This window comes from Notolabrus celidotus, chromosome 19 (assembly GCF_009762535.1).
Source record: "Notolabrus celidotus isolate fNotCel1 chromosome 19, fNotCel1.pri, whole genome shotgun sequence".
Lineage (NCBI taxonomy): Eukaryota > Metazoa > Chordata > Actinopteri > Labriformes > Labridae > Notolabrus > Notolabrus celidotus.
In genome coordinates, this window is record NC_048290.1 from 29,700,298 (window position 1) to 29,726,706 (window position 26,409).

Here is a 26,409-nt window from a genome sequence, read left to right on the forward strand (position 1 = left end):
ATCTGATTGAGATTCATAAAGATTTTTTTGGGCACTATAAGATGATCCACTAACTACTAACACTAGCACTACACCGCTGCATACCACACTGTCCAGCAAGCAAACTGTTCATGCTGGAACTGAGGAGTCCAAAATAGTCAACTTTACCTTCTTCATTATTATAATCTATCTGTTCTTTTGCAGTAAACATTAAACTCTGTGTGTGTCAGGTGAATGGATTACTTGTGTGTTTGGTGTGTTCGCAGCAGGTCTCAGTGCTTAAAGAGCAAAAGCCCACTGTGAGACTCATCATGGCAAAAAAGACCATACAAACATATTATGTTATGATTTTACTGGTCCGGCCCACTTCAGATCAATTTGGGCTGTGTGTGGCCCCTGAACTGAAATGAGTTTGACACCCCTGATTTAGCTTGACAACCATCCAAACCATCCTGACATGTTTTTTTACTCAGATAAAATAGTAATTGTAGGTGACTCTAATATTCACATTCATGTTATTGTCATCACTGTCATCTCTCTCTCTCTCTCTCTCTCTCTCTCTCTCTCTCTCTCTCTCTCTCTCTCTCTCTCTCTCTCTCTGACTGAGTCCTGTCTATAGAGGGGGCTGGATCTTATCCTGTTTTGCTATGCCATGACATTTTCTAGGGTTATTTATGGCCTTGCTTGACGTGTGAACCCCGAAGTGATTCAAAGTAACTTCACACTTCATTTTGCTGTTCTGCAGAAAATTAGACACCTATGCACACGTGGCTTTGTGTCCTGTATAGTTATGAATTAACTGCTGTTACTGATGCTTTTGTTGATCAACTGTTTGTAGAGGCCGAGCCAAAGCTTTAAGATACTGAGGCGCTGCACCTGGAATACCTAATTGACGCGCTGTGAATTACCGTGCTTCATGAATGAAAGTCCAAGTCATATTTGCAAGTTGAACTCTCGGTCCGTTTAATTCTGTGATCAGCTCCAATAGGGTCCAATACATGACATTTCACAGATGAACATGCACATAACTCCCACAGCACCATGCTGCTTCAGCGGTCAAAAACTGTGTTACATTTCCGTGCGGAACACCTGACCACACAACAAAGGTTCCTACCTTAAATAGGAAATGACTGCCAATAACCCAGTACGACCTTAGATATGGACATAGGTCACACATACATATTCAAATCTGCCTTTACACTGTTTACTAACCCTGACTCTAACCCTGACCTTAGGAGCCATCTAGCAACAAAGAAAGGCAGAAAACGAATAAAAATAATGCTTTTGCACGGTTTTAATTTCAAATTGAATTACTTAAAGAATATAATATGCACTGTGTACATAGGATGTTTTATGGAACTGTATTTTATTATATTTTATTGTATTCTATATTTAAATTTTAGATATTTAAAAGCTGGAAGAGAGAACAGCATCTCGTTTTTCCTGTATGTCTCATATATACAGTGAAAATTGACAATAAAAACCTTTGAATCTTGAATATAGATTTTCAGTAATGAACAATATACAAAATATTAGATTACTTGAAAACAAAATACATCTCGGGACCCCCAATTAGTGCCTGGTGACCCCCCACTTTAGGAACCCCTGAATAAGCTGAAGACACACTGTCTCTAACAGACTCAGAGAGCCAGAGTATACATAAAAACTTCAAAGCAATGAGTCACATTAGTCTGAAATAGTTGTCCTGTTTGCAAATATAATTCCTGGGAGATGACTAACAAATGGAAAAGCAGATTTTGAGGGATCGTGCAGGAAATGTTTGTTTATCAGATTACCTGCTTTACTGCAAGGGAACTTTTTGAAGAGTGTTTGATAAAGCCACAGCTTATAAAGTAACCATCAGACCAACAACAGCGTAAACACAAGGCAAGAGCATGAAGTAATTGATGTAGTGAGACTGAGGCCACAAAGGCCAAACTGGGTCAATGTGTCTGACATATTTCATTACATTTTCTCATAATCAGCACAGGCAGCTGATGTTTTCTTGTTTATGTGTTTAACTGATCAGGAAAAATGTTTTTTCAGAGCCAGCTTTTTACCTGCTCTGCTCTGTAGCCACACACTCTGCAAAAATCTGTGCATCCACTAAGGAGAAGAACATTTCTTGCTTACTTTCACGCCACATTCTCACCTGCTTTTCTGCAATCTTCTTTATGCTCTGCTGTCCAATTGACCAAGCATTTTCAATGTTTCTGTAAAAATTGTCCTGCCCTCTGTGTTTTTCTGCTATTTGTTCCCTTGACAACAGCAAGCAGGTAGGAGAAAATAATGAGCTTTTTTTGGGTTAGTCATCAAATTGGGTCACAGATTGATTCCACTGTAAAGTACTTGAAAGACACGACAGGATTACACATAGTGGGCTTTTATTCTAAAAGAATATGTGCCTTGAAGGAGACGTGAACTGAAATCACTATTAGAAAGTCCTGAGAGCTAATAACTTAAACTGGCAAGAAGCTAATTACATGTGTGTAATTGTGAATAAAGCCTGCCAACATTGTTTACCTCAGTTCTTGAACATTGAGAAATTAGAGACAAAATAGTCAAATGTATTTCCTCTTTTGTAACTGAAGTCTAATTTGTAAAAACAACAGTTACGTTTCAGTTATGTTACCAGTTCCACGCACATTTATTTTTGCAAATTAAGTAGGTAGCCCCCCAGAGTCCTGCAGAAACCTGGATAGATTTGAGATTTGAGATTTGAATTTGCCTTCAGAAATAAGAGGCAGTACATCGTCTAAGACAGGACAATAAAAGATGACAGGCAGCTTGAAGGGAGGTGTGTCATTGGCTGTCAGATCTGCCAAAATCTGTCAGGGCTGATGTTCTTCTTCTGCTGCTTTCCAGATGGATTTTGGCGCAGAAAACTTTCAGCTGTTTCAGCTTTTGCCAAAAGATAGTATCTGAAAAGCTGCATTCTTCATACTTAAGTTAAAATGACTGACTGTGTATGTGTGTTTGTATTTTATAGGAAGTTGTGTGTGTTTGATTAACAGAAAGATAGTTCTGTCAGTCAACTCACATTGTATCGATTAAAACTTTATTGCAGAACATTGTGTTTGACATCCAGGCTATAAACCTCATCACTCCTCTCAGATTACCTTACATGCAGAAATTGAGGACTGATGTGATAGTATTTTGAACTCCCTGTATTCAGAGCCTGGAGGTTGGATGTTTTGGGAGGTGGTGGGGACAAAAGTTTGAGCACTGGTGTAGGGCAGACAAGGCAGGGACCGGAAATCTAGCAGCTAGCAAATAGACGGCGAATTGGGAGGATACAGTTGTCAAGTGGCTGTGAGGATGACGCATGGCAAATGTGAAGCTAATGCAGCTTGCAGGCACTCAGTTTGTATATTTTGTCAATGACGTGAGATAGTACTACCCATTTTATCAAGATGATTTAGAGCTCTCAGAGTTTAGTTTAACATTTATATCAGAGCCACATAAAATCAGGGCAAGACATGTTGATTACTGATTTCAATTTCATCTTAACAGACTTTTTATTGAATGAAAACAACTTTAAACACTGACAGCTCTTTTTTTTTTTTTTTTTTTTTTTCATTTTTTCTCTTTCTCTTGTCTGCATATATATTTCTGGTTTTTGTCATGTTTGTCACAAACTGTCAAATATTCATGCAATTTATTCTTGCAGCAAAAGAAAAGAAAGGAAACCTTTTTCTTCTGTGCTTGTGACTGTGTGCATGCAACCATCACCATCCCTCTTAGAACTCTGGCCTATCTTTTATTGGCAGCTAATATCATGTTCTGTAAAAGAGGGCGTGCACACCTAGGTGGGCCAAAAAAAAAATTAAAAAAAATAAGAGAAAGTGAAAGAAAGATTACATAAGGATATACAAAGGGACAGGGAGAGAGAAGGAGAGAGAGACCTAACACACTTAGATGGAGAGGGACCATCTCACCATGATGCCAAAAAAAAACTCTGTGTGGTGATACTAATGATTAAGCAACCCTTAGTGTCCACAATTACTAAAGCTTGGGTCGCAGAGGGTTGCCGCCGTGCTGTGTTCTATTTGTGTAACAAGACCACCACTGGTGCAGATGAAACCACTTGGGTCAGACCAGCCGAGCGGTACGGCTCAGCACCCGGGCCGCGAGAGCAGTCAGACCGAAGGACCCAACCCGCCGCGGGAGACCCAGGCCAGGGGACAAGCCAAGGACCCAGACCGGAAGCAAGCAGGTACCGCCAGAGCACCCAGGGCGACCCCCAGGTCACCCAGTAGGAGGAAAGGGGGGCGAGGGGGGAGAGATCCCGCAGCCCCCCCAAGGGACACCCCCACAACACCGCCCCCACAGCCCCCCAAGACGGAGCCAAAGGAGCCACCGGGGCCGAGGGGGCCCGGCACCAGGAGCAGACAGCCAGGCAGACGGGCAGGACCAGGACCAGAGCCCACCAACCGGCGCGCCGGAGCGGGGGGAGGGCGGAGGCGGCAGGGCCAATCCCCCCTGCCCCCCCCAGACGGCCCGACCACTCCCCCCAGCCACGCCCCCCACCCACGCCCTGCGACTGATGGACCAGGCCGCGGGGGCATGGAGGGACACCCCAATGGCTGCCGTAGTAACACCCCCCCAGCCGCGCACCACCCCACCCCCCAAGAGGACCACGAGGGAACCCCGGGAAACCAGGCCCCGAGGGCAGCCGCGGACCAGGCCACCACAGGGGAGGGGGCAGCAGGGGGGCGGAGGGTGACAGGGACACCAGCCACCCACAGCACTTTTTTAATAAAACATATACATTCATGAAGTTCTTGCTTCAAGTCCTACTCAATATAGTGAATGAATTGAGCTCCTGTTTTTTTTTTGTTGTAATATTTCATCTGTAACTTTTTTCATACATGTGAAATCAAAATAGAAAAAATACAAATGAAATGAATAAAATAAACAGATAAATATATTAATAAAAAGCATGTGAAGAAAAATTTTGAGCTCCTGCTTTTGAGTTTTTGTAGCAGATGATTTGTCCAACTAGTGATGTCTAGAATGAATGTCTAGACATCTGAATGACAATATCAATTTCAATATTTTTTCTGCAATAAAATTGCCTCCCAAATACAAAGTCAGTTCTAAGTCAAATGCACATCAAACACATGCCAAAAGTCACACAGGTGTATTTATATAGAGCCAGCGGCACAATGTCAGTATCTGCTGGAATAATGACACAAAAATATTATACCTGTTAAGTAAATATGCTGTCATAATAACTAAGGTTAAATGTAAGCAATCTTTGTACTGTGCATTACACCTGTAACATTTATTTCCAATACATTCGATCAACATTGCACAATGTCCAGATGACATCTGTAACCAAAACACTGCATCCTCTGCTACTTGTTGAGTTGCACCACTTTGAAAACTGTTGTTATGGCTATCAGTCCTGTTGGGCTGAGCTTCCAGCTTGTGAGGGAATCCTGCAAGCTGTCCAGTGTGATCTTGAAGAAATTAACTGGTTTGGAGACAGGCACTTTTCACCTTCCAGTCTTTCATGAAATGTACTGTGACATTCAAGGCATCCTGCTGGACTACATATCAGTGGTCAGCGCAAAGTGCAACACTTTTGCCAGCTGACTTCAGTGCTCTTCTGTTGCAAAGTAATTGGGACTAGGCACCTGGTACCTTGGGTCAATGGTTTTTATCAGCTGTAAAAAGACATCCTGTTCCACAGCTGCAGCAGAAGCTCTGTCTTAAGCAGTATGGCAGGAAACTGTCCAGGTAATATCTCCCCACTTTTTAAACTTTTTAATAAGGCTCAGCACAGGTAAATGAAGAGTGCAACAAAGATTGTTTCAGCACATTTAAAGGGCAGCAGTAATTGGCACAGGTGTTGTGAACAAGGGGGCATATGGTTTTTGACCGTGGTAATAGGATGGATGGTATTTTCATATTAGTTTTGTCTTCTATTGTTTAACATTTAATAAACTGAATGACATATCCAACGCAAGATTTCAACTGCAGAAGTTTGTTTTATGTACAAGAGGACACAGTGGGAACTCGCCATCTACAGCCACGCATACTTAAGGCTGGTTTATACTTCTGTGTCAACCCTAAGCAGTAGTGGTCAACATGGAGGGTAGGAACTACATACTTGCGCGTGGATGTGTCTGTGTTGCGCTTCAATACTCAGCCGAAACGCTTGAGGGCAGTGTGGTCTCTCCAATGGTCGTTTCGCCGGTTCCCAGCCCGCTACGATCTCTGTTTCCTTTTCCACAGAGATTCAGAGCGTGTTATGTTAATCTACAGCTGATACATGTTGCTGTTTATCATACAGACATGATTACATGAAGAATAGAGAGGACATGTCGGAGGAGATGAAATACACGGCCGATGTGCGGGTATCCCAGAATTGCTGTAAATGTGTGAAATACAATGCCGCGTGTAACAGTCTGAGTGTGAATATTGTAATACTTGGTAGTGCCACAAGGTGACGCCACCTTTCTGTGTCAACCCTAAGCAGTAGTGGTCAACATGGAGGGTGGGAACTACATACTTGTGCGTTGATGTGTCCCTGTGGCGCTGCAATACTCCGCCGAAACGATTGAGGGCAGTGTGGTCTCTCCAATGGTCGTTTCGCCGGTTCCTGGCCCGCTACGATCTCTGTTTACTTTTCCACAGAGATTCAGAGCGTGTTATGTTAATCTACAGCTGATACATGTTGCTGTTTATCATACAGACATGATTACATGAAGAATAGAGAGGACATGTCGGAGGAGATGAAATACACGGCCATTGGCGGGTATCCCGGAATTGCTGTAAATGTGTGAAATACAATGCCGCGTGTAACAGTCGGAGTGTGAATATTGTAATACTTGGTAGTGCCACAAGGTGACGCCACCTTTCTGTGTCAGCAGGTTACATAAAGAGAAGTTGCTCCCCTCTGAGCCCGCAGAGTTTTTGTATTACATTCAGACCGAGAGACGCACCCTCTGTCTGTCCCTCCAGTAACTAGTTGGTGTAGGTTGTTCTCATGTTTGTATTCTCATGTATGATTGTGGAACACAGCACCGTTGAGACCTGGCATTGTATGGTCAATGTTTGGTGGAGTAAATAAAGGTAACGTGGGTAACCTCCATTCATTCTTTGTCGAGTCTCTGAGCTAACTGACTATCCGGAGCAGCTAGCTCTCTCCACCTACACCTACAAGTAAAGGCTGATTTATACTTCTGCGTTGAATCAACGGCGTACCCTACGCCGGGGGTCCGCGTAGCTCCCGTACCTACGCCGTGCCCTACGCACGTAGCTGACGTGCACCTCCTCCAAAATGTAACTCCCCGTAGAGCCGACGCGGACCGCAAGCTCTGTGATTGGTCCGCTCGGCGGCTTTGTCTTTCCCGCATTTACAACACTTCCGGGATCCCGGACATCGGCCGCACATCGTCCGTGTATTTCATCTCCTCCTCTCTATTCTTCATGTAATCATGTCTGTATGATAAACAGCAACATGTATCAGCTGTAGATTAACACAACACGCTCTGAAACTCTGCCCTCATGCGTTTCGGAGGAGAATGGCTGTGCGACACGGACAAACCGACGCACAAGTATGTGGGGCTCATGTCCGCGTCAGCCCCTGCTGCGTAGGGGAGACGCAGAAGTATAAATCAGCCTTTAATCAGAGACTTGATAAATGACTGTGTATTCAGATCAATACTCCTCCAAAACACTTGGGGGCAGTGTGGTCTCTCCAATGGTCGGGTCACCGGTTCCCGGCCCGCTGCGATCTCTGTTTACTTTTTCACAGCGATTCCCAGCGTGTTATGTTAATCTACAGCTGATACATGTTGCTGTTTATCATACAGTTCACTAGCAAGGACCACGCCACACGAGAATATAAGTTTGAACATGTAATGATTTATTGTGCGTCGTATAGCCCAGCGGATGGAGACTCAGGATGGGTATTACGTCTCAGCGTTATCCTAGCCGGAGCTGATCTTGATCCCAGGCAGTACCTGGAATTAGACAAGGGCACAAAAGAGCGTTGAGTAGTAAGGGGTAAGAAAAAAAAACGCAATTGAAGCAGAGCAAGGTGAGGGAGGGCGGGTCGAAGAGCAACAGACGAGCGGTTGAGTAGTCTTGCTACGTTTAAGTAGGCTTGTCAGGTGATTGAGGGTGTGGTTTAGGCGTGGTCCTGCTCCCGAATTTAAGTTAACACCTTAACCTCATACATGATTACATGAAGAATAGAGAGGACATGTCGGAGGAGATGAAATACACGGCCGATGTGCGGGTATCCCGGAAGTGTTGTAAATGTGGGAAATACAAAGCCACGGAGCGGACCAATTGTAGGATTTGCGGTCCGTGTTGATTCAACGCGTAGTTAAGTTTTGGAGGAGGTGGACGCCAGCTACATTGGTAGGCCTCTGCATAGGTACAGGAGACCTACGCAGACCTACGGCGTAGGCTACGGCCACGACTCGACCCAGAAGTATAAATCAGACTTTACCTTGCCATAAAGAACTGTGGCTCTACACACACTCTTCGTACTGCACTTTGTGGCTCTGTTCTACATGGTGGAAGATATTCATTGTGCTTAAACGTTACACTGCAACCTGTTTTTACCAGTCTGTACAGAATACAGCGGCAGGGCTGGTTTTTAATTTTTGGTTTCACAAGAGGGGGAGAGGGGGAGTAGTTGAAGGGGGACTTTTTTATATATATACATTAATATAAACAATATTGTCTTACATTATGTGTTGCTTGAAAATGTATTGTTATATCTTAAAAGCTCATTGTGTTGCCCAGTCCAAAGTCCAACCAATATTGAAGAAGAGAAATGAGACATACATTATTAATTCCAATTTTGATATTCTGTCATTTAACATTCAACACACACATAGGCCAGAAGTACATGAGGAAACCAGGTCCAAAAAGGACATGCAACAATGAGAGATGTCAGAGTGAGGAGGCTGCACACAGGTGCCCAGAAAAGTTGGGGAGTTTGTGCTTGGCTCAATGCTCCTCAGCATGTGCCCGGGAATTGAGCTTGCACTTCAGGCTTCCAGCTCAACATCTGTACTTTGGTTCTACAATGGGTGGCCCCATGGTTATCAAGCCAAGTCACTGCAGACACAGCTACTGCAACAAATGACCCTTTTAAAAAATATATTTCATTTCATTTATATATTTTGGGGGGATTTTAAGCCTTTAGTTAGAGACAGGACAGTGGATAGAGTAAAAAAAACTGTGAAGAGAGAGTAGGGAATGACACGCAGCAAAGGGCAGTAGGTTGCAACCTAACCCTGCAGTGTGATTTTACTGCTAAGGCAAACTGGAACCCTGCTACCAATGACCTTATGCATCTTATATTGACTGTCTCCCGTAAATCAATTGTTTACTCTAATTCCACCCAATAGAAAGGATATTACATTATGAATGCAAATAGAGGCAAATATGCCTACCTTTCATTTTGACACACACACACACACACACACACACACACACACACACACACACACACACACACACAAATGCATATGCAAACACACGGACATAAAGTCTAAAATAGAAGCAGCATCTCACTATCAGGTAGTTAATCTCTGAGCAGGATGTGACCTAATTTAACATCAGTAGGAAGAGGGGGATCAGGTCCAAAATTCTAAATCATATAAATTCCTGATTTAGAGTAAGGAAGTTGTTTTTTTTAAATCCCCTGCTCACTGTGTCATGGACACTGAACAGACACATGGAGACATAGGGAAACAATTTAGGATCTTAAATATGGCATAAATGTTATCGCTATAGACACTTATTTAAAACATAATAAGTGAAGTCCAGATTTGAAAAGTGCAGTGATGCTGATAAAATTAACATTTCATATATTCATGAAGTCTGTGCTGAATTTAAATCTGCCGGGAGAAGCTGAGGTCATTCACTGAAACGACATTATGAGTATAAATTGCTGCTGCTGCAAAACCAAACATGAAACACAGAGGATTTTCTGTCCTGGAAACCCAGATCAAACTCATAGAGGGAAGCGGTCTGGATTAATTCTGAAGAGCAGTTTGTGTCTCAGTCAGTCAGTTTCAACATTACATTTTTATTGAAGACGCTCTCTGTGGGCATCGGAATGCAGATGCAGTGATCACAAAAGATAGACTTCAGCATTTAGTATGTGTATTTTGGCTCAGGTCCCCATCCTCCACTGTCACAAATTCTGAGAAGGTCTGTTTGATGAGCTTCTGGAAGGAAAGGTTCACACACACACACACACACACAAATAAAACAACAAATACCATGAAAATAGTCCTATCACTGTTCATTTTGTCTTTTCCTGTTGTGTTAATGTTACAATACTGTGGACATTTTGACCACAGGCATTTATCTTTACAGGGTACTTTCTATTTATAGGCTGATGTTCTGTTGTCTCCCTCTATGTTTTCATTTGGCTTTGTCTCAGGAAGACAGAGAATCTTAATTTTGGAATGACTGGAGGTTATGGAAAGAGTCGTCTGCCTGAGAAATTAGGCTGGCCTGGATAAGAGCAGCGGAGATCGGATGTGTTTACCAGCAGGAGAAAAAGTCATTTTCAGAGGGGGTTGACGTTGTTTACAGCAATGTGTAAAAAACAGTTGGAGCAAAATTCTGGATCTCTGGAGTTGTACAAATATTTTCAATGTGCCCGAGTGTACTGTAGTGTATCCACACATTGAAAAAGCATTATCAAAACAAAACCAACCCAAGCTTCTGTGATATATTGCAGAGTCATCTTGCCATTTTGTGTTGTTTAAACACAAAGGGTCTCATAATTCATCGCAAAATGTTTGCACTCCTGTAATTCTTCTTCTTGTTTTTGTGTAACAGTCCTAGCTCGGTTTTTAAGATTTACTGTCAAAACAACTAAGGTACGCCTAAACTGAAGAAAACTAGCTCCAAGCTTTGATTTTGTGTCCAAAGTTTCATTCTTTGACTCCCAATAGATCTGTCCAGAAATATTTGTTGTCCTGGAAATGATGAAGACTTACTGGCTGTGATATGGGATACAGAATGAATTCACATTGCCAGGTAGCAGCTGAATTTCCCTTGGGTTCTGGAGCTGTCCAAGCAAGGCTCCTGTCTGTTCTTGCTCTTCTACATTTACGTGCGTGCGTGTGTGTGTGTGTGTGTGTGCTTGGACAGATGTTTTGGAGTGTGTGTAGAAAGAAAAAATGAACACAGAAATTGTTTAGCCTGTAATTCTTAAATACTATAGACAGGGGTGTCCAAAATTTTTTCAAAGAGGGCCACATATGATGTTATCAGAATACCTCAGGGCCAGTGGCTCCTACTGAGACTTAGGAATCATAAAGGTTATATATGAAATCTCTATTTGATAACATTTTTTTATTTTTTTAATCTCAATGAAACAGTAACTAGGAAGTCCTTAGTTCTCCACAAGCCATGTAAACCTCAGCAAATGTTATCTTCTTCTGGGGGAAAATGTTTTTCATTCGGGTCGGGCAATATGGGAAAAAATATTGTTTCATTATTTTCCTATGGCAGGATCATGATCTGGATTTCATCACACTTCTTTTTCATGTTGTTTTTAAGACTTTTCTGACCAGCAGACAACATTTTAAGAACTAAATAATTATTTTCCTGTGTTCTGAACGATTTTTATTCATCAAATTTTGCCTTTTCTGTACAATTTCATAATTTTGATCTTGTCTTGTGTCCTCTTTTGTATCTTCTGAACTTTTCATTAAGAACATTTTCACATCAGGATAAAAACATTAATTTGAAAACCTGTCCACTTTAAGAGTTCTTGTGTTTCTTCTTTATTGCTGTCTTGCAGAATTCCCAGAGCTTTGGCTTTTAGGCAGGTAGTCCATATGAAGCTTTTTGAGACGTTTCTGGATTGACTTTAGTTTTGTTTGTGAGCTTGAAAGAAACTGCAAATTTACAAATGATTCAGAAGGTGATCAATTTATTTGCTATAAATAACACATTTTAATATGGAAGCTTGGGGCCATCAATAAATGGACCTTGGGCCGCGATTGGCCCCCGGGCCATACTTTGGACACGCCTGCAGACCATTTTCTTTGGTGATCTCTCAAAGCAACATGAGCCAAAACCTGAAAAGTCAAGATTGAGATTTTCAAAATGCTTGCCTGTGGGTTGAAATGCTAACACTTTCCTCTCAGGCTAACGCTAACTCGACATCCTGTTGCACTGCTCCTCGGTGTCCCTGAGAAAACCCGCTATATCTCCCCTCTTCATCAGCTCTCTTCTCTCACTGCTTTAGTCCTCAGCAATTTGATGAGAGTGAAATTTGATTATTTAATGTCCCTGAAAGATATTAGCCCAAAATGAAAGGAACACAAACCGCTTCTCTATCTCCTGCTGATCTGTCTTAAGGTCGCATTACAGATCAGATGATGTTTTCACAGTAGTGACATGATGTCTGTAGTACAGGACAGAGATGTTATTTTGTGATTGAGATGGAGACGGGAGTTTGGAATGGTTCGTGGAATAGAAATGAGATAGTGCATGGAAGGGGATTTCTCATCTATTCAGACAGCAATAACAAGATAGTAGTTAACTCACAGCAGACATGCAAGCACACAGTATGCAAAAAATGAGATAAGAAACATCATCTCATTCAGTTTAATTGACTGTAATTTATTAGCATGAAACATTCAGCCTCTGAATTTACTAAAACCCTGCATTGATCCTCAACTCTGAGAAGTGCTTGATGTCACTTTGATATCCAAAGGGTCAGGGATGATTCAATTGTTTATTGCAAATTTATGATCATAACTTCTTAAAGTATCGGGGAGTTCTTGTTTTCAAAGTTATTCTTTATTAAATATTTATTCTGCACCAAATCAAAACAAACATATGTGAGTGTTGCATGTCCTATTAGTATTATATAAGTTGTATTAATAGATACCCAATATTCATCTACCAATGAGTAAGCACTTTTCAACAGTGGCAGGATGTGTATTTGGTCGTCCTAGATGAGCCCTCCAGAGAAGTTTCCAGTCATCCTGGTTCTCTGTGCATCTGGCTTGTTGGCCAGTGCTTTCTGTGCTAGCATCGCTCTTGTGAACATCTGTGGGAAGTCCTTGTGGTCGTGGCCGAGTTTTGGCTCCCACAGCACAAATTTACCAGCCTAACCCATCACCCAGCTCATATTCATTTTCGACGGCTGCTGGGTCTGGAGCCTCTATAAACGGTTCCCGCCAACTTCAGATACATCTGACAAATGATAGTCTTTTATTAAGAAATAGGTTGTGTTCTATAAGATGACGACGCAAGAGCACAGCTGCAGCCTTTTCTTACACAACCAAGATGTCAGCTTTCACAGCAGGGAGGTCCCTTGAATCCACTGTATTGTTTGAAATGAACTGGGTGATGTATTTTCAAATGCATACCGCAGTCTGTTTACTTTCTGCAGGTCTGCGCTATGTCACAAGCTCTGTTAGGATGTAGGTCTGGCCAGTCGCTTCTAGAGGCACTTCCGCATGCGGCTGTTGCCAATGCACCCTGCTGAGCTGAGATAGTCCAGCACCTTTACTTCAACTTCTTCCTGAAGACTCTAGGAAGGGTAGAGTCAAAAGGCTGAATGCCTGCTGCCAGCTAGCGGCCTGAGGCTTCAATACAACACAAAATCACTGTTACCATGTAAACTGATGAAATATCATCACAGTCAGGTCATGAATCATCACCTTCACTAGTCCTACCCAGAATAACTAGTCCATTAAACTAGTTATTCATATTTGAATAATGTAGACCTGAAACAGGGGCATATGTTGTGTCTGGGCTGTAGCACAGCCACTGGCTGCCAGTTAACATTCACAGATGACAGATGGTATCTCGTAGCTCTGCGCGGTTTGATTAAGGGAGTGGCGGGTTGTGTCTGGTTAACTTGGTGAGAGATACGTAATAAATACAGGCATGTGGAAGTTAAAGCTCCTGTGAGGAGTTTTGAGATGGTCATGAAACTGACTGAAATTAACAGTGATGAATATTTATCACCTGCAAATGCAAACAAGACCAACAGGAACAAGATAAGCAGTTCCTATAACAAATTTTGAAATGCTAGTAACAGCTGCAAGGAGGTAGGTGTCTGATCAGCACACTGAAGAAACAGCCTTTTTTAATATTTTCCTCAGCAGATATTCACAGTAATTGATACATTTCCCTGTCAAAAGATAACAGGATGTGTTGATTTATAGGACTAAATCAGCAAAGAGACAGGAGGTATTACTTTGTCAACAGGGGGTGCCAAAATCAACATAAGTAAAGAGTTCCTCACAGGAGCTTTAATATGCAGGGAGAACTGAAGGCTGGGGCTGCTAGCTCTGCTAACATTTGCCATATTCAGCAAACCTGTTGACATCATTTACTTACACACCTGATATACTGTGTCTAGTCTTGTTAATAGAATTGTGCTCAATTCTCTGAATTTTTCTTGCCTTTGGACTAGTCAGCTAGTCAGAATTTTAACTCCCATTCAAATGACTAGCAAATTAGTTGCTTTGGAACATCTCTTATCCCAATATTTTAGAATATCAAAATTGTGTTACACCCTTACGCAAGCTGAATGGTAGACATCTGCTGCTCCTCTATATTTAAGGGCTTGTATTAATGTTATGTATTTGTATTTATAAAATCTTATATTTTGTCATTCATGCACAATTTTTTGCAAGAAAATGAAATAAGCAGGAAAAAACAAGGCAGTTTCCCATCAGAAAATAATCACAAGTCTGAAGCAAACTGTTGACACAGCACAGCTGGGAGTACAGGAAATGGCCAATATAAACAAACAACAGCAAACAAATAATTAAAACAATGAATATTTATTTAATATCTAAAAGCCTTCTTTCAAAGGCCTGCTGTCAGTTAAACCTCCTTTTGCCTAGTAAGCCCCTCCACCAAAAAAATCACATCAGGGGACTTCAAGTTGTATCAATTTTCAAGATCTTTCCCAGAGTATGTACCTCTTTGATTTGTATCTTGATCTACATTTCAATTTGTCAGACTGGAATGCAGCCACATATCAAACTGACTGGTGAATAACAGAAATCTGGCAGCATAAAAGTACCACATGCATTTTTGAGCAGTGAGTGAAATACATGACCTGTTCTGTGTTTTTTTTTTCAGCACCTTGTTTTCTGAGAGCTGCTGCTCGGGTGGGAACGTCTCCACTAAAGGAGCCCTTAGATTGTAGATATCATTATGAATAAACTCCTTTTAAAACCTTAATCTCAATGACTTACAATACTCCTCTGCATTTAGAGTGTAACACCCTTATGATGGAGGCTTGTGTCCACCTAGCCACAGTTTCTCACTCAAGGTTACCATGGTAATAGCAAGTGTGGTCAGCTACCTTGGCAAACAGTCCTAGAGCTGGTACTTTGTCAAAAGTAAAAAAAAAAGAACAGCTAGTGATTCTATTTTCAGCTCAGTAGAGCAAACACACAATTTAATAAAGAAGTCAGTCAATTATTCTAAGCACTGAGATCTAATTTCATACTGTGCATGGGGGAAGTCATTCTTCACTTTGTGTAGGTTGTATTGAGGAGAATCTGCATGCCTTGCTGATTTAACATAGTTTGAATAATGAGATCATGTTTATTGCTGTGCTTCGCTGGTTAAATGTGTAATGTGAGGTGGTAGAAGAATTAGCATGTGGCTAACTGATGGCAGTGATGTTAGTGAGAAATGGGCTGGATTACATTTGACATCATTCCCTAGAAATCCCTCTTGTGAGGGAAGAGTCTGAATCCAGGAAAAGACAACTTGAAGGGAAAAGTGGTGGACTCTACTGCATAAAGCATCAATACAAACTACTGTATAAAAAGTTCTCACACAATAGAGTTCAAATTTTAGCATCACCACTGCCCTCAATACCCCGCAGTTCACTTCAGGTTTAGTTGCGGCTCATACGATCAGATTAGAAACAGGAACATACTCTATGATTCCCAGGAGAGACATTAGTTACATACCACAAGTCACTTCTTGTTTCTCTCTTTCTGACCATGCACAACTGACAGCTGACATACCCTCAGACAACCTTTTCAATGCCCTCAGACTAAACAAAATGCACACGCACTGCAACAGAAATCCCTCACCTTTTCCTTTTTTCTCAGTTTAAAGTAGAAAAGCAGGGAGTGAGACAGATTAGAGAAGACGTTGAAGGGAAAGCTCTGGTGGGAGTTAACTGCTAAACTATTTAAGCAATAGCCCAGTGGTTTCTTCATGAAACTGATGTTATACGATTTGATTTTACTGGTGGGAAAGTTCCAACTCTCCCTATCCTCTCTTTTTGAATCTGGGAATATTCTGCTCTAAGGCTGTTTTGAGCTAATAAAACATACCAAATTTACACTACACTGCTACTCTGAACTTCTGAGGGAAGATATGTGCTGTGCATTGGATTCATAAATTGAATGTGTTTGAGTGTAAGTGTCATGTATCATCTGATATGTGTAGTCATAACATCTGCATGGCCCTTGCGGATAAGATTTAAAGATAACATGTTCATGTTTTGCTTCTGAACAGAACCATATATGTAGGTGCAGTGAAGTGACCTGAGTCTCAACCTCATGTGGAACCATCAGTGGCACATATGTATTTTGGCCATTTGTATATATTAATTAAACATGAATCAGTCTTATGCAGTTGTATGAAGCTGAAAGTGACTCAGATGTAAGAAAATCCAGTCCTGCAGAGTGTGAGCATGTGTTTGTTTATAACTGAGTTAATATTGACTTGATCCTGAAAAAGATATTGCATCAACATTTTATATACACCCATTCAAGGTCCAGAGTACTTTGAAAAGCAGGGATTAGTTTTTGCTGTGTAAAGCGCAGTGGATTAAAAAAGAAAAGACTTTGCTGTAGGGTCTATTTAAGGATTTCACCATGAAAATTCAATTAAGATAAACTCAATAAACTTCTAATGTTCCTCAAGGCGGTAAGAACATCTTTTGACAGAGGCTTGTTGTTGACCTAGTGCCTCTTTTTCAGACAACTTAATTACTTAAGTTCAGGAATGTACACTCAGAGAGCTCGCAGTGTGACCCCGGCATACTTGGGGTGTAGACAAGCCGTTACATTTCCTCTGCAAGATATTTGCCAGTGCTTTTTTTTTGTGTGTGTACCAATTCAAATCGTGGGAAATTGTTGAATTTTTGTGGCAAGATTTCTAACCTCAGACTCGTATTTCTAAGTTTTTTTTTTCTAATACTGATGACTGTTTCTCTAAGTTTCCTCCTCTTAATCTCAGGAGGTCAGTATTGTCTAGACTCGCTCTCTTACTTGGTGGCTGTGAGAATCCCATCTGTGGCTGTGTGAAAGTCAGACAGGGAGACACACAGGGAGACAGCGACAGAGTGTGTTTGGATGGTAAACAGACAGTCTGTGCAGAAAAAAAAACACACAAACACAGAAGAGCAAGAGGTGGAGAACATTTTTGTTTATGTATACCCGTCACCTCCTGACCCTGGACATGCTTCTACATGTCACAGCGTGTGTGAGTGAGTGTGTAATTGTATGTAAATGTGTGTGTTTTGTCATTGTCTTGAATGGACTGATAATAACAGAGACTCATAACCTGACTCCAGTTGTGTGCTTCTGTTGTTAGGAAGCATGTGTTCTGAGTCGTTTGGGTCATGCAGTCTTCCAACAGAGGGAAAGATGAATTAGTTACTTAGAGTAGGTGACAGTTTTCCATGTTTTTGCTATGTCCCTGGAGTGAGAGTTAGTTTGAGTAAATTTGCAGTTTCACCAAAGACACAACGATGGCCACAAAACTCTCCTTTACTCTCCTCTCTGCTCTGACATAACTGTAGGAGAGTTCACAGTGAGGCACTGTAATGAGGTTTACACAGTAACACTGGGCTATGCTGCTTCATTTCCTGTGAACATCTTGTACATATACAGTAGGTGGGTAATTTAGATCAAGTGTAGGAATGTCAGACTCTGCAAACTATATATATATTAAACAATATATTAATTGGTTTTTAATAATGAAGAAAATATAATACACAGAAGAATGCACAGAACTGTTGTAAATTTAAAAACACCACAGCTTGGCGTCAGGGTCTTGTCTCACCCTGTCAAGATTCTATTGTCCATAACCACCATGCTAACCATACATTATGCCACTTATTACCCGGCTGCTAACTTACAATACAAACAAACATTGATTAAAAGATTATTCATTGATTTGAATTGATTTAAAGCTGCTGTTGGTAGTCGTGATATAAACATCAGTTCTGAGAGAGATTTCCAATGTCAGCACTATCCCTCCCCTCTCTGCTGTCCTAACCACGCCCACAAAGATTGTTGTGTGCGTTCTATGCATAGACTGTATAAATAATGGACGTAGTATCTGTGACATCATCCATCTGTTCCTGAGCGCTGTTATGAAGCAAATCGTCGGCGACAGCCATATTGGAAATGCTGAACTCAACCAGTCATAGTGTGATGTTAAGAGGCGGAGTTTGAGCCTCCTAGCCAACAGCTATGTGTTCCTGTTCGGGAGTCAAGTCAGTCATGTCCTTAGAAAAAAATTCTCACCCCGTACAGTGTGTGCCGATAGAGAAATTAGCTACATAGACCCAAGCTGTTTTTTGAACCAGGCTGTAAACATGTTTATTAATGCTGCAAAGATCGTCTTTTTGAATTGGTGTGTATGTGGTTTTCAGTGTTTCTGCAGCCAGCCTCAAGATTCTCGATGAACTGCAGTTTTTAGCACTTCTGCATGGGCTTCATAGCGTGAGACTGGAGGTTGACACTTGGTTCTATGAGGAAGTAGTGGCTTCCCAGCCAATCAGGGCGACGTAGTGGGGCCTCCACTCGATCAATCAGGACAGAGACTTAGGGGTAGCTCTGATTGGTCCGTGATAACGGGAACGAGGGGAATAATAACATAGCTTGATACAAAGGTATTGGAGAACACAGAGATTTCACCATAAACTCAAATTACTTCACTTACAGATGAGTATTGATTGGTATTATGACCTTTTCTCCAAACCCAGCAGAAAAAAAGTACAGTTATTTACACCATTCCTACCAACTGCAGCTTTATGTATACAGTTTTAATAAAATAGTCCCAGTGATTCCACTGCAGTTAGCATTCCATGGCAATGGATTCTTATATCCCTGTTGCGGTCGATTTAACATTAAGCTGTCCTTATCCAGCTCTCCTTGTTCTCTGAGCTCTGCGGCTGCCGAACCTTTAAAAACAAACAAGGCAAATGTCATGTATGACCACTGCTGCTGTCATCACCACCGCTCATTATTTAAGTTTGTTGTAGAGATCAGTAACTCAAAGTTGCTCTCACCCTCTCTGCTCGTTGCTAGGAATGCTGGACAGGATCCAAGGTGTAAATATCCATGTTGTTTAGCCAGCCTCATTAGCATGCTAATTGAAACTACTGTTATAGCCACATTGTTTTGATGTAGATGGATAATAGATAATAGAAACTAACGGTTTTAACTCGCCCTGCGGTCTATGGTGTCAACAAGCAGAAGCAACATGTGCTGAAACTCTTGATTTGATATGACGTGATCAGTGTGCCTCTGGTGTTGATCATATTGGTCAAAGTTACAACCGTTGTGAAGGGGTTTTGACCAATCAGAATCAAGCATCTTACACAACCAGAAGATCAGTAAGAAAGCTAGGTAATAAACACGTAACAATTGAATGGTAATAATAAAAAAAAAGTAGAAGAAATAAAAAGAGTTCAATAAAAATGAAAAAGTCATCCTTTGTGACCCTCTCAGCCTAAGACAAGGGCAACACTGAAAGGTAATGTGAGGAAGATTAAAGACAGTACAAATTCAGCAGTGTGTTTGAACATGTGATAGTGATACATATCAGAAAGTTCCTGTTCCTAACCCTCTAGGGACTGTGAACTCATGTGGTTCCTGAAATCAGACCAATATTTATCCAAGAGGTGGTTTTCTTTTCAGTTTAAGGGAAAAATGTTGCTGTTGCCATATACAAGTGAAGTCCTTTGGGTCACATAGAAGGAGAGGGGGATCTGAACTTTTCCATAATACAGCCATGCATTTATTTCCAGCAATCATGTCCAATTTGATAAATCTCAACTTGTTACTCTTGGCAACAGGGATGTCAGATGTGTGACAGAGTAATGCTAGTTTAAGTGACCTGGAGATCTCAAACCAGGTTATTTCCTTGAGTGTCTCCAATAGTGAGCAAACTATAAATTGAGGTAGTCCCATTTAAAGTCAAGAGGAAACAGAAATAAAAAGTTACTTTTTAAAACTAGAAGTGGATGCCAGTTTTTTAAAATCCTTAAGAGTCTGAATGCTGGAATTATACTTTGTAAAACTAAACTACAGAACTCTTTGTCTCTTTTACAGATTGTCCTTCCTGCCGAACCGCAGCTACAGTGACAATGGTCGAACAATACTGGCCAATGAACACGAGTCCCAGGACTCTCTTGGACCACTATGAGGCTGACTGGACAGATTTGTGATGTCATCAGCTGCCGTGAGAAACCTTCTGGTTAGCCTCTGTGATCTGAACAGCCTACTGTGAATGACCTGATCCAGCACCAACATAAGAGAACTTTTTATGTATGTAGATGCTAATGAGGGTCATGTAAAGGTCAGAGGCACCATTGTTTGGCGTCTGACGTGCAGGAAGTCCATTTTAACTCTTGATGATTCTAAAGGAGAACCTGAAATGTATTGAGTTTCTGTACTGGTTGAGAAGTACTTATGAACTGATACTTATTGAAGCACACTGCCAACATGCTGGATGTCCAGGATTCTGTTTTTTAGACTGGAGGACCTGATCCTCTCTGTGGGGTTTCTGGATCACACAATGTAGTGATCAAAGCAACATTCCAGTGCCACAAATCTAACAAAACTACAACAGACTGTGAGCAGAAATCTGCATAACATGATGGAAAAGCAAAGGGCATCATGTCTTTAAACATTTCATCATGACTTCTTCTTGGCTTTCTTGGCACTTTGTTGTAAAACCAGAAGATGACATTTCAGAGCTAATTTGCAGCTGCACATACAGCTGGCCACAGGTCCTTTTAAATAAGAGTTCAGTGCATTTTGCTGCGCTCTCATGAGATGAATGTTACGTCAAAAGTGGACTTTTTTATTCCTATATGTTTCAGCTTTAGTTTTGCAGCACCAAAGGTTCATAGGATGGGATATCAGAGGTTTGTAATGAAGCACAACTTCATGTAAACTGTTCTGTCATCAATCATTGTGATGGAAAACTTTTACAAACCTTTCATGGCACATAGAATAATGTTGCACTTACCTGTCTGAGTTAAAGGTTTTACATCTTTTATAGTGATGCCTTGTTGCTTTTATAGAGCAGCATGGTGGAGGTGATCAATCCCATTTATGGACATCACTGTCAGACTGCAATAAACCACAGTGGCAGTGGTAAATTAGCTTTAAATAATTTAGAATACAGCACAAACAGTGATCGTGCAAACATAAACAGATACATGTGTCCTACATGTTTCATACATTGTACATGGATCACATAAAGTTCTGAGACAAAATGTTTTGATATGAGCAGAGGTGATGTGTCATTTGAAGTTTGGTCCTCAAGCTTTTCTTGTTTGTTCTGCATCTATTTATTTTCCTTTAACCACTAACTTTGATATTTCTCTCCACAAATATTGTCCAGCTGAGGTCATTAAAATACAACACATTCACTGTTGATGATTTAGGTCTAATGTTCATACTATTTCTGTTCAAAAATACAGACTCTAAATATGAAGATGGGCACATTTCACAGTTTTTAAGCTCTAACATAAGTCATTTTGATTTTGAAATTGGTTACTTTTTCCCTGATATGTTCTCCAGAACAGCTTCTCTTAGTTGCTGTATTCACAAAATAGAGGCAGAAGGTTTTGAGATTTATAGATTATGTTTCCACCCAAATTAAGAAAATGACACCAGAAGCCAGTGTTGGGAAGGAACACAGAATAAGTACAAAATGGCCAAAAGCTTCAACACTTCAACTGGGTATAGGACTGCAGAACTATTTCCCTCTGTAGGTTTGGCAGCTCTCAACTCTCCTTAAATGTTTGATGCTACTTTACATATCTGCACAGCTTCTCTCCATCCATCAGAACACATTTAAGAGATCAACACAGAGGTGTGAAACCAACTCAGCTGCCTTCTTTCTGTCATCACTGATATTTGCATTTCATCTGTTCTCTGATATCCACCTCAAAAAACAACAGTTCACTCATTATCTGTAGGTTTGATTTTCAATGCACAACCCCAGAGTCTGGCTTCAAACATGACAAGCTAAAGAAACATTCTGTCAGTGTGACAGCTTTTGATAGTCCACTGTTAGTGTTTCATTTTTATTTTCTGTGATGAAGATGATAAATAAACAGAGACTTTGACTATGAATGGTGAGAGCGGATTTATTTCTGGGCCATCCTGAAAATACTGTTTTTAATTTCAATCAATCATCATTTATTATTTTATACAGTGTCGAATCATTACCAAAGGTGTCTTTGGACACTTTACTAAAAGATCACATCTGGACCGTACTCTTTGCTTAGTTTGTATGTGTAATTCCAGTATTACATGTAAAATAACTGGAACGACCAAAGTTACTGGACTCCATCAACTAATGCAGGAAATGTCCAACACCTAATATCTAAAGGCTACATATTTCTTACATCTCCTACTTTGTACTTTGCTGCCAGGCAGGAAGTAAAAAGTGAACTTATTGGATTTTTTTCTTATTTTTATTTTTCTGTTTGTGCCACATAACAGTGCCCACTAGAAATCAAAAATGAACTGAGTGGTGAGATTTCTAGCCAGAGAGCAAAAACAGTGACACTGAAAGGATCCAAAGAGTGACAAGAGCAATTCTTTTTGTGCTTGGGGCAAGCCATCTCGCTTTCCACATGGTGAATTCACTTATTGTTAGGATAAACTATTTTACTGGAGAGGTTTTGAGGTAAGATTTTAAAGGTGACATATCATGCAAAATGGACTTTTTAATGGTTCTCTACCTGAAATATGTGTCCCTGGCATGTCTACAAACCCCCCGAGAATGAAAAAAATCCATTCTGCCCCTGTTTTGATTTCTCCACCTTTCTGTAAATGTGTGTGAAACCAGCCGTTTCAGACTTCAGTGTTTTTGTTACGTAACAACAATATCCGGTCTGTCACGGAGTCAGAGCTCGGAGCTTGTTCAGCCCATAGACTGTATAAAATAATACTGAATCCCTCCTCTGTTTTTCATTACCTGCACACATGTGTGCTAACAAGGAGCTTAGGAGGGAGGCATGCTAGTTGTAGGCTGTCTTAATAAACACAAAGGTCGGTTTTACTCCACACGTCTGCAGATTTGAAGATCTAGTGGATGATTTTTATTTGTCATGGATAAGTGCTAGCGCTAATTAGCATAGCCACATAGCTATATGTACGTAGCTGTAGCTGTAGCTGTAGCTGTAGCTGTAGCTGTAGCTGTAGCTGTAGCTGTAGCTGTAGCTGTAGCTGTAGCTGTGTACCAAGACACACGTCTACATACTGATAAATAAAACAACAAGAAACACTAAATCTATGACCAATCCTTCAGAAAGGTCCTGCTGCAGCCACCTCTCCGTCAGGATCAGATTCAGAGGGTTGAAGTAACGTGATCTCTGAGCAGCCGTGTATATTCAGCCAACATGTAAACATTAGATCAACGTGCTGGAGAGCCGAGGCACACCCACTTCCGGAGGGGGCGTGGTCAGAGAGAAAACAGAGTGTTCTGAGGAGGAATGAAGAAGAGGACTTTTCAGGCATGCCAAAATCTGATTTCAAAGTGTTTTTTTGAGCATAAACTTTAAAAGACATGTTTTTGGGACCTCTTAGACCAATATATATTGATGAAAAAAGCCTGATATGTCCCCTTTAACTTACAGGGATAGTTAATTTAAGGGACAGTTTACACCAGCACACCTGGAAAGTTTACCTACAGTATATTCCACTTTGGATAAAGTTGTTGGACAAATATTTTAAAGAAAAAAATGCTGTGCTCATTCAAAGCTACTCAATAAATACTCGGTGCTGACCCAAAGTGGACTGTATAATTAAAAAACTTTTAATGTTGAACGAACGCTTTTCTGCCATAGGCTGTCATCAGCGTCTCACCAACTCAGTGGGTGTGTCCAATCTATCAACAATTGTTGCCAGGTGACAAAAAAAAAATCATGTTTCAAAATGATACAAAGTAAAGTAGACACAAGAATCCCAAAAAAAACCTTTCAAAAATATATATATATTTTAAAAAGGATAAAGAACTTTGCCTAAACATGAACAGACAGTTCCAATACTTAGAGATTTTCTGCCATGAGTGTTTTGTTTCTGCAGAAGGTAGTTTGTCTTTGTCTGTGATCATTACTGAACTGCACATGTCCACATCTGTGAATTAGAATACAGTCTAAAAAGATGAAACAAGACACTTAATCGTGACTTTGCATTCACAGAAGTTATGAAATCAAGTAGAAAGCAAAGCATCCCTTCTACGGTGTGACATTGATTGTTCTTCAAAGTTTACCTTTGGAGCAACATAATCTCTATTTTGGGAACCACCGGCAAGTCAATGACAAACAGGTGAGTAGGCTACTCCAATCTTTTTAGCTATATTTTGATTTTAACATTTCTAACAACATTTTCTCCATCTCAGGCAGGTGAAAAAATATTCCAGTCTTTCAAAAGATCAACACATCATCACTTGAGCTGCTGTAATGGGCTGTAAGAGACACATTTTAACAAGCCTCTGTTACTGTTAGCGGCGGTAGCCTGCAATTACACACAAAGCCCCTCATCAGGAAGACTATTTTATAGCAGCAACTGTGATTATCCCCAATCATCCCCCCTCGGTCAGCAGTGTTTGAGCTGATGTAATAGGCCGGGCTGATTGGTGTTGACCTGCTGGACATCAACCAATCAGGGGAAGTCCAGAGGGGGAATTCATTACTCTCTGAGCCCCTTCAAAACTCACTGACTCCAGTACAATCCCTCTGGGTTTACAAAGCGTCTACTGCATGAAGATCTCAAGGCTTTGTCTCAGAGCACGGCAGGGAAGGGGCAGGACCTGAGTTTCTAAAAGTTAAAGCAGGAACACAACATTGTTTTATCTCCATGAGACAAAGATCCAGTATTTTATCCATCTATGGGCTGCTAGAATTAAACTGAGTTACTTTTTGTTCCAGGGTGAATCCAGCCTAATCTGATTTTGTGTTTTTTGTTTTGTTTGTTTTTTTGACAAATTCTTCCAAGGGTTTTATTTCTTATCTCTTTTCTTCATGAGAAGGCAAAAGATCACCAGAACCCCAAAGCAGTTAGCCATCAACCTTTCCAAGCCTGGGAGGGTTTTAATGACAGCTTGTTACCAGCTTCAGAGAGTGCCAGTTGTCTTTAAATCAAGGTGGACAGATGAAACCAGATGAACATTGGTCAAATCAGCCCATCAGTCTTTGAGTTCCTTTCTCAGAAAATATAATTTGACCTTTGCTTCCCTGTGGTCTCCAGCTAGAGTTCCCTCATGTGGTGTGCTTAGTCAAACGTATTCTTTTGTCTCTCATTACTGCCCTCCTGAGGTAGGACAGCAGAAAGATTCAGTCTTTCATTTAAAGGTGACATATCATGCAAAATGGACTTTTTAATGGTTCTCTACCTGAAATATGTTTCCCTGGCATGTCTACAAACCCCCCGAGAATGAAAAAAATCCATTCTGCCCCTGTTCTGATTTCTCCACCTTTCTTTAAATGTGTGCTGAAACCAGCCGTTTCAGACTTCAGTGTTTTTGTTACGTAACAACAATATCCGGTCTGTCACGGAGTCAGAGCTCGGAGCTTGTTCAGCCCATAGACTGTATAAAATACAACTCAACCCCTCCTCTGTTTTTCATTACCTGCACACATGTGTGCTAACAAGGAGCTTAGGAGGGAGGCATGCTAGTTGTAGGCTGTCTTAATAAACACAAAGGTCGGTTCTACTCCCCACGTCTGCAGATTTGAAGATCTAGTGGATGATTTTTATTTATCATGGATAAGTGCTAGCGCTAGTTAGCATAGCCACATAGCTACATGTTCGTAGCTGTGTACCAAGACACACATCAACATACTGACAAATAAAACAACAAGAAACACTAAATCTGTGACCAATCCTTCAGAAAGGTCCTGCTGCAGGTGCCTCTCCGTCAGGATCAGATTCTGGATCAGATTCAGAGGGTTGAAGTAACGTGATCTGTGAGCAGCCGTGTATATTCAGCCAACATGTAAACATTAGATCAATGTGCTGGACAGCCGAGGCACATCCACTTCCTGAGGGGGCGTGGTCAGAGAGAAAACAGAGTGTTCTGATGAGGACTGAAGAAGAGGGTTTTTCAGGCAGACCAAAATCTGATTTCAAAGTGTTTTTTTGAGCATAAACTTTAAAGACATGTTTTGGGGAC

The 26,409-nt window shown here is 41.0% G+C and overlaps 1 protein-coding gene across 1 annotated transcript in view; it reads left to right on the plus strand.

The window, feature by feature from the left end:
- Nucleotides 1-22,361, plus strand: part of si:dkey-247m21.3 (5-hydroxytryptamine receptor 4) — a 74,701-nt gene extending 52,340 nt beyond the window's left edge. Inside the window, exon 7 of the mRNA XM_034709036.1 lies at nucleotides 20,325-22,361. Coding sequence (XP_034564927.1) covers nucleotides 20,325-20,418 — 94 coding nt within the window. The 3' untranslated portion in view covers nucleotides 20,419-22,361. The remainder of the gene's footprint in view (nucleotides 1-20,324) is intronic.
- The last annotated feature ends 4,048 nt before the right edge of the window (nucleotides 22,362-26,409 follow it).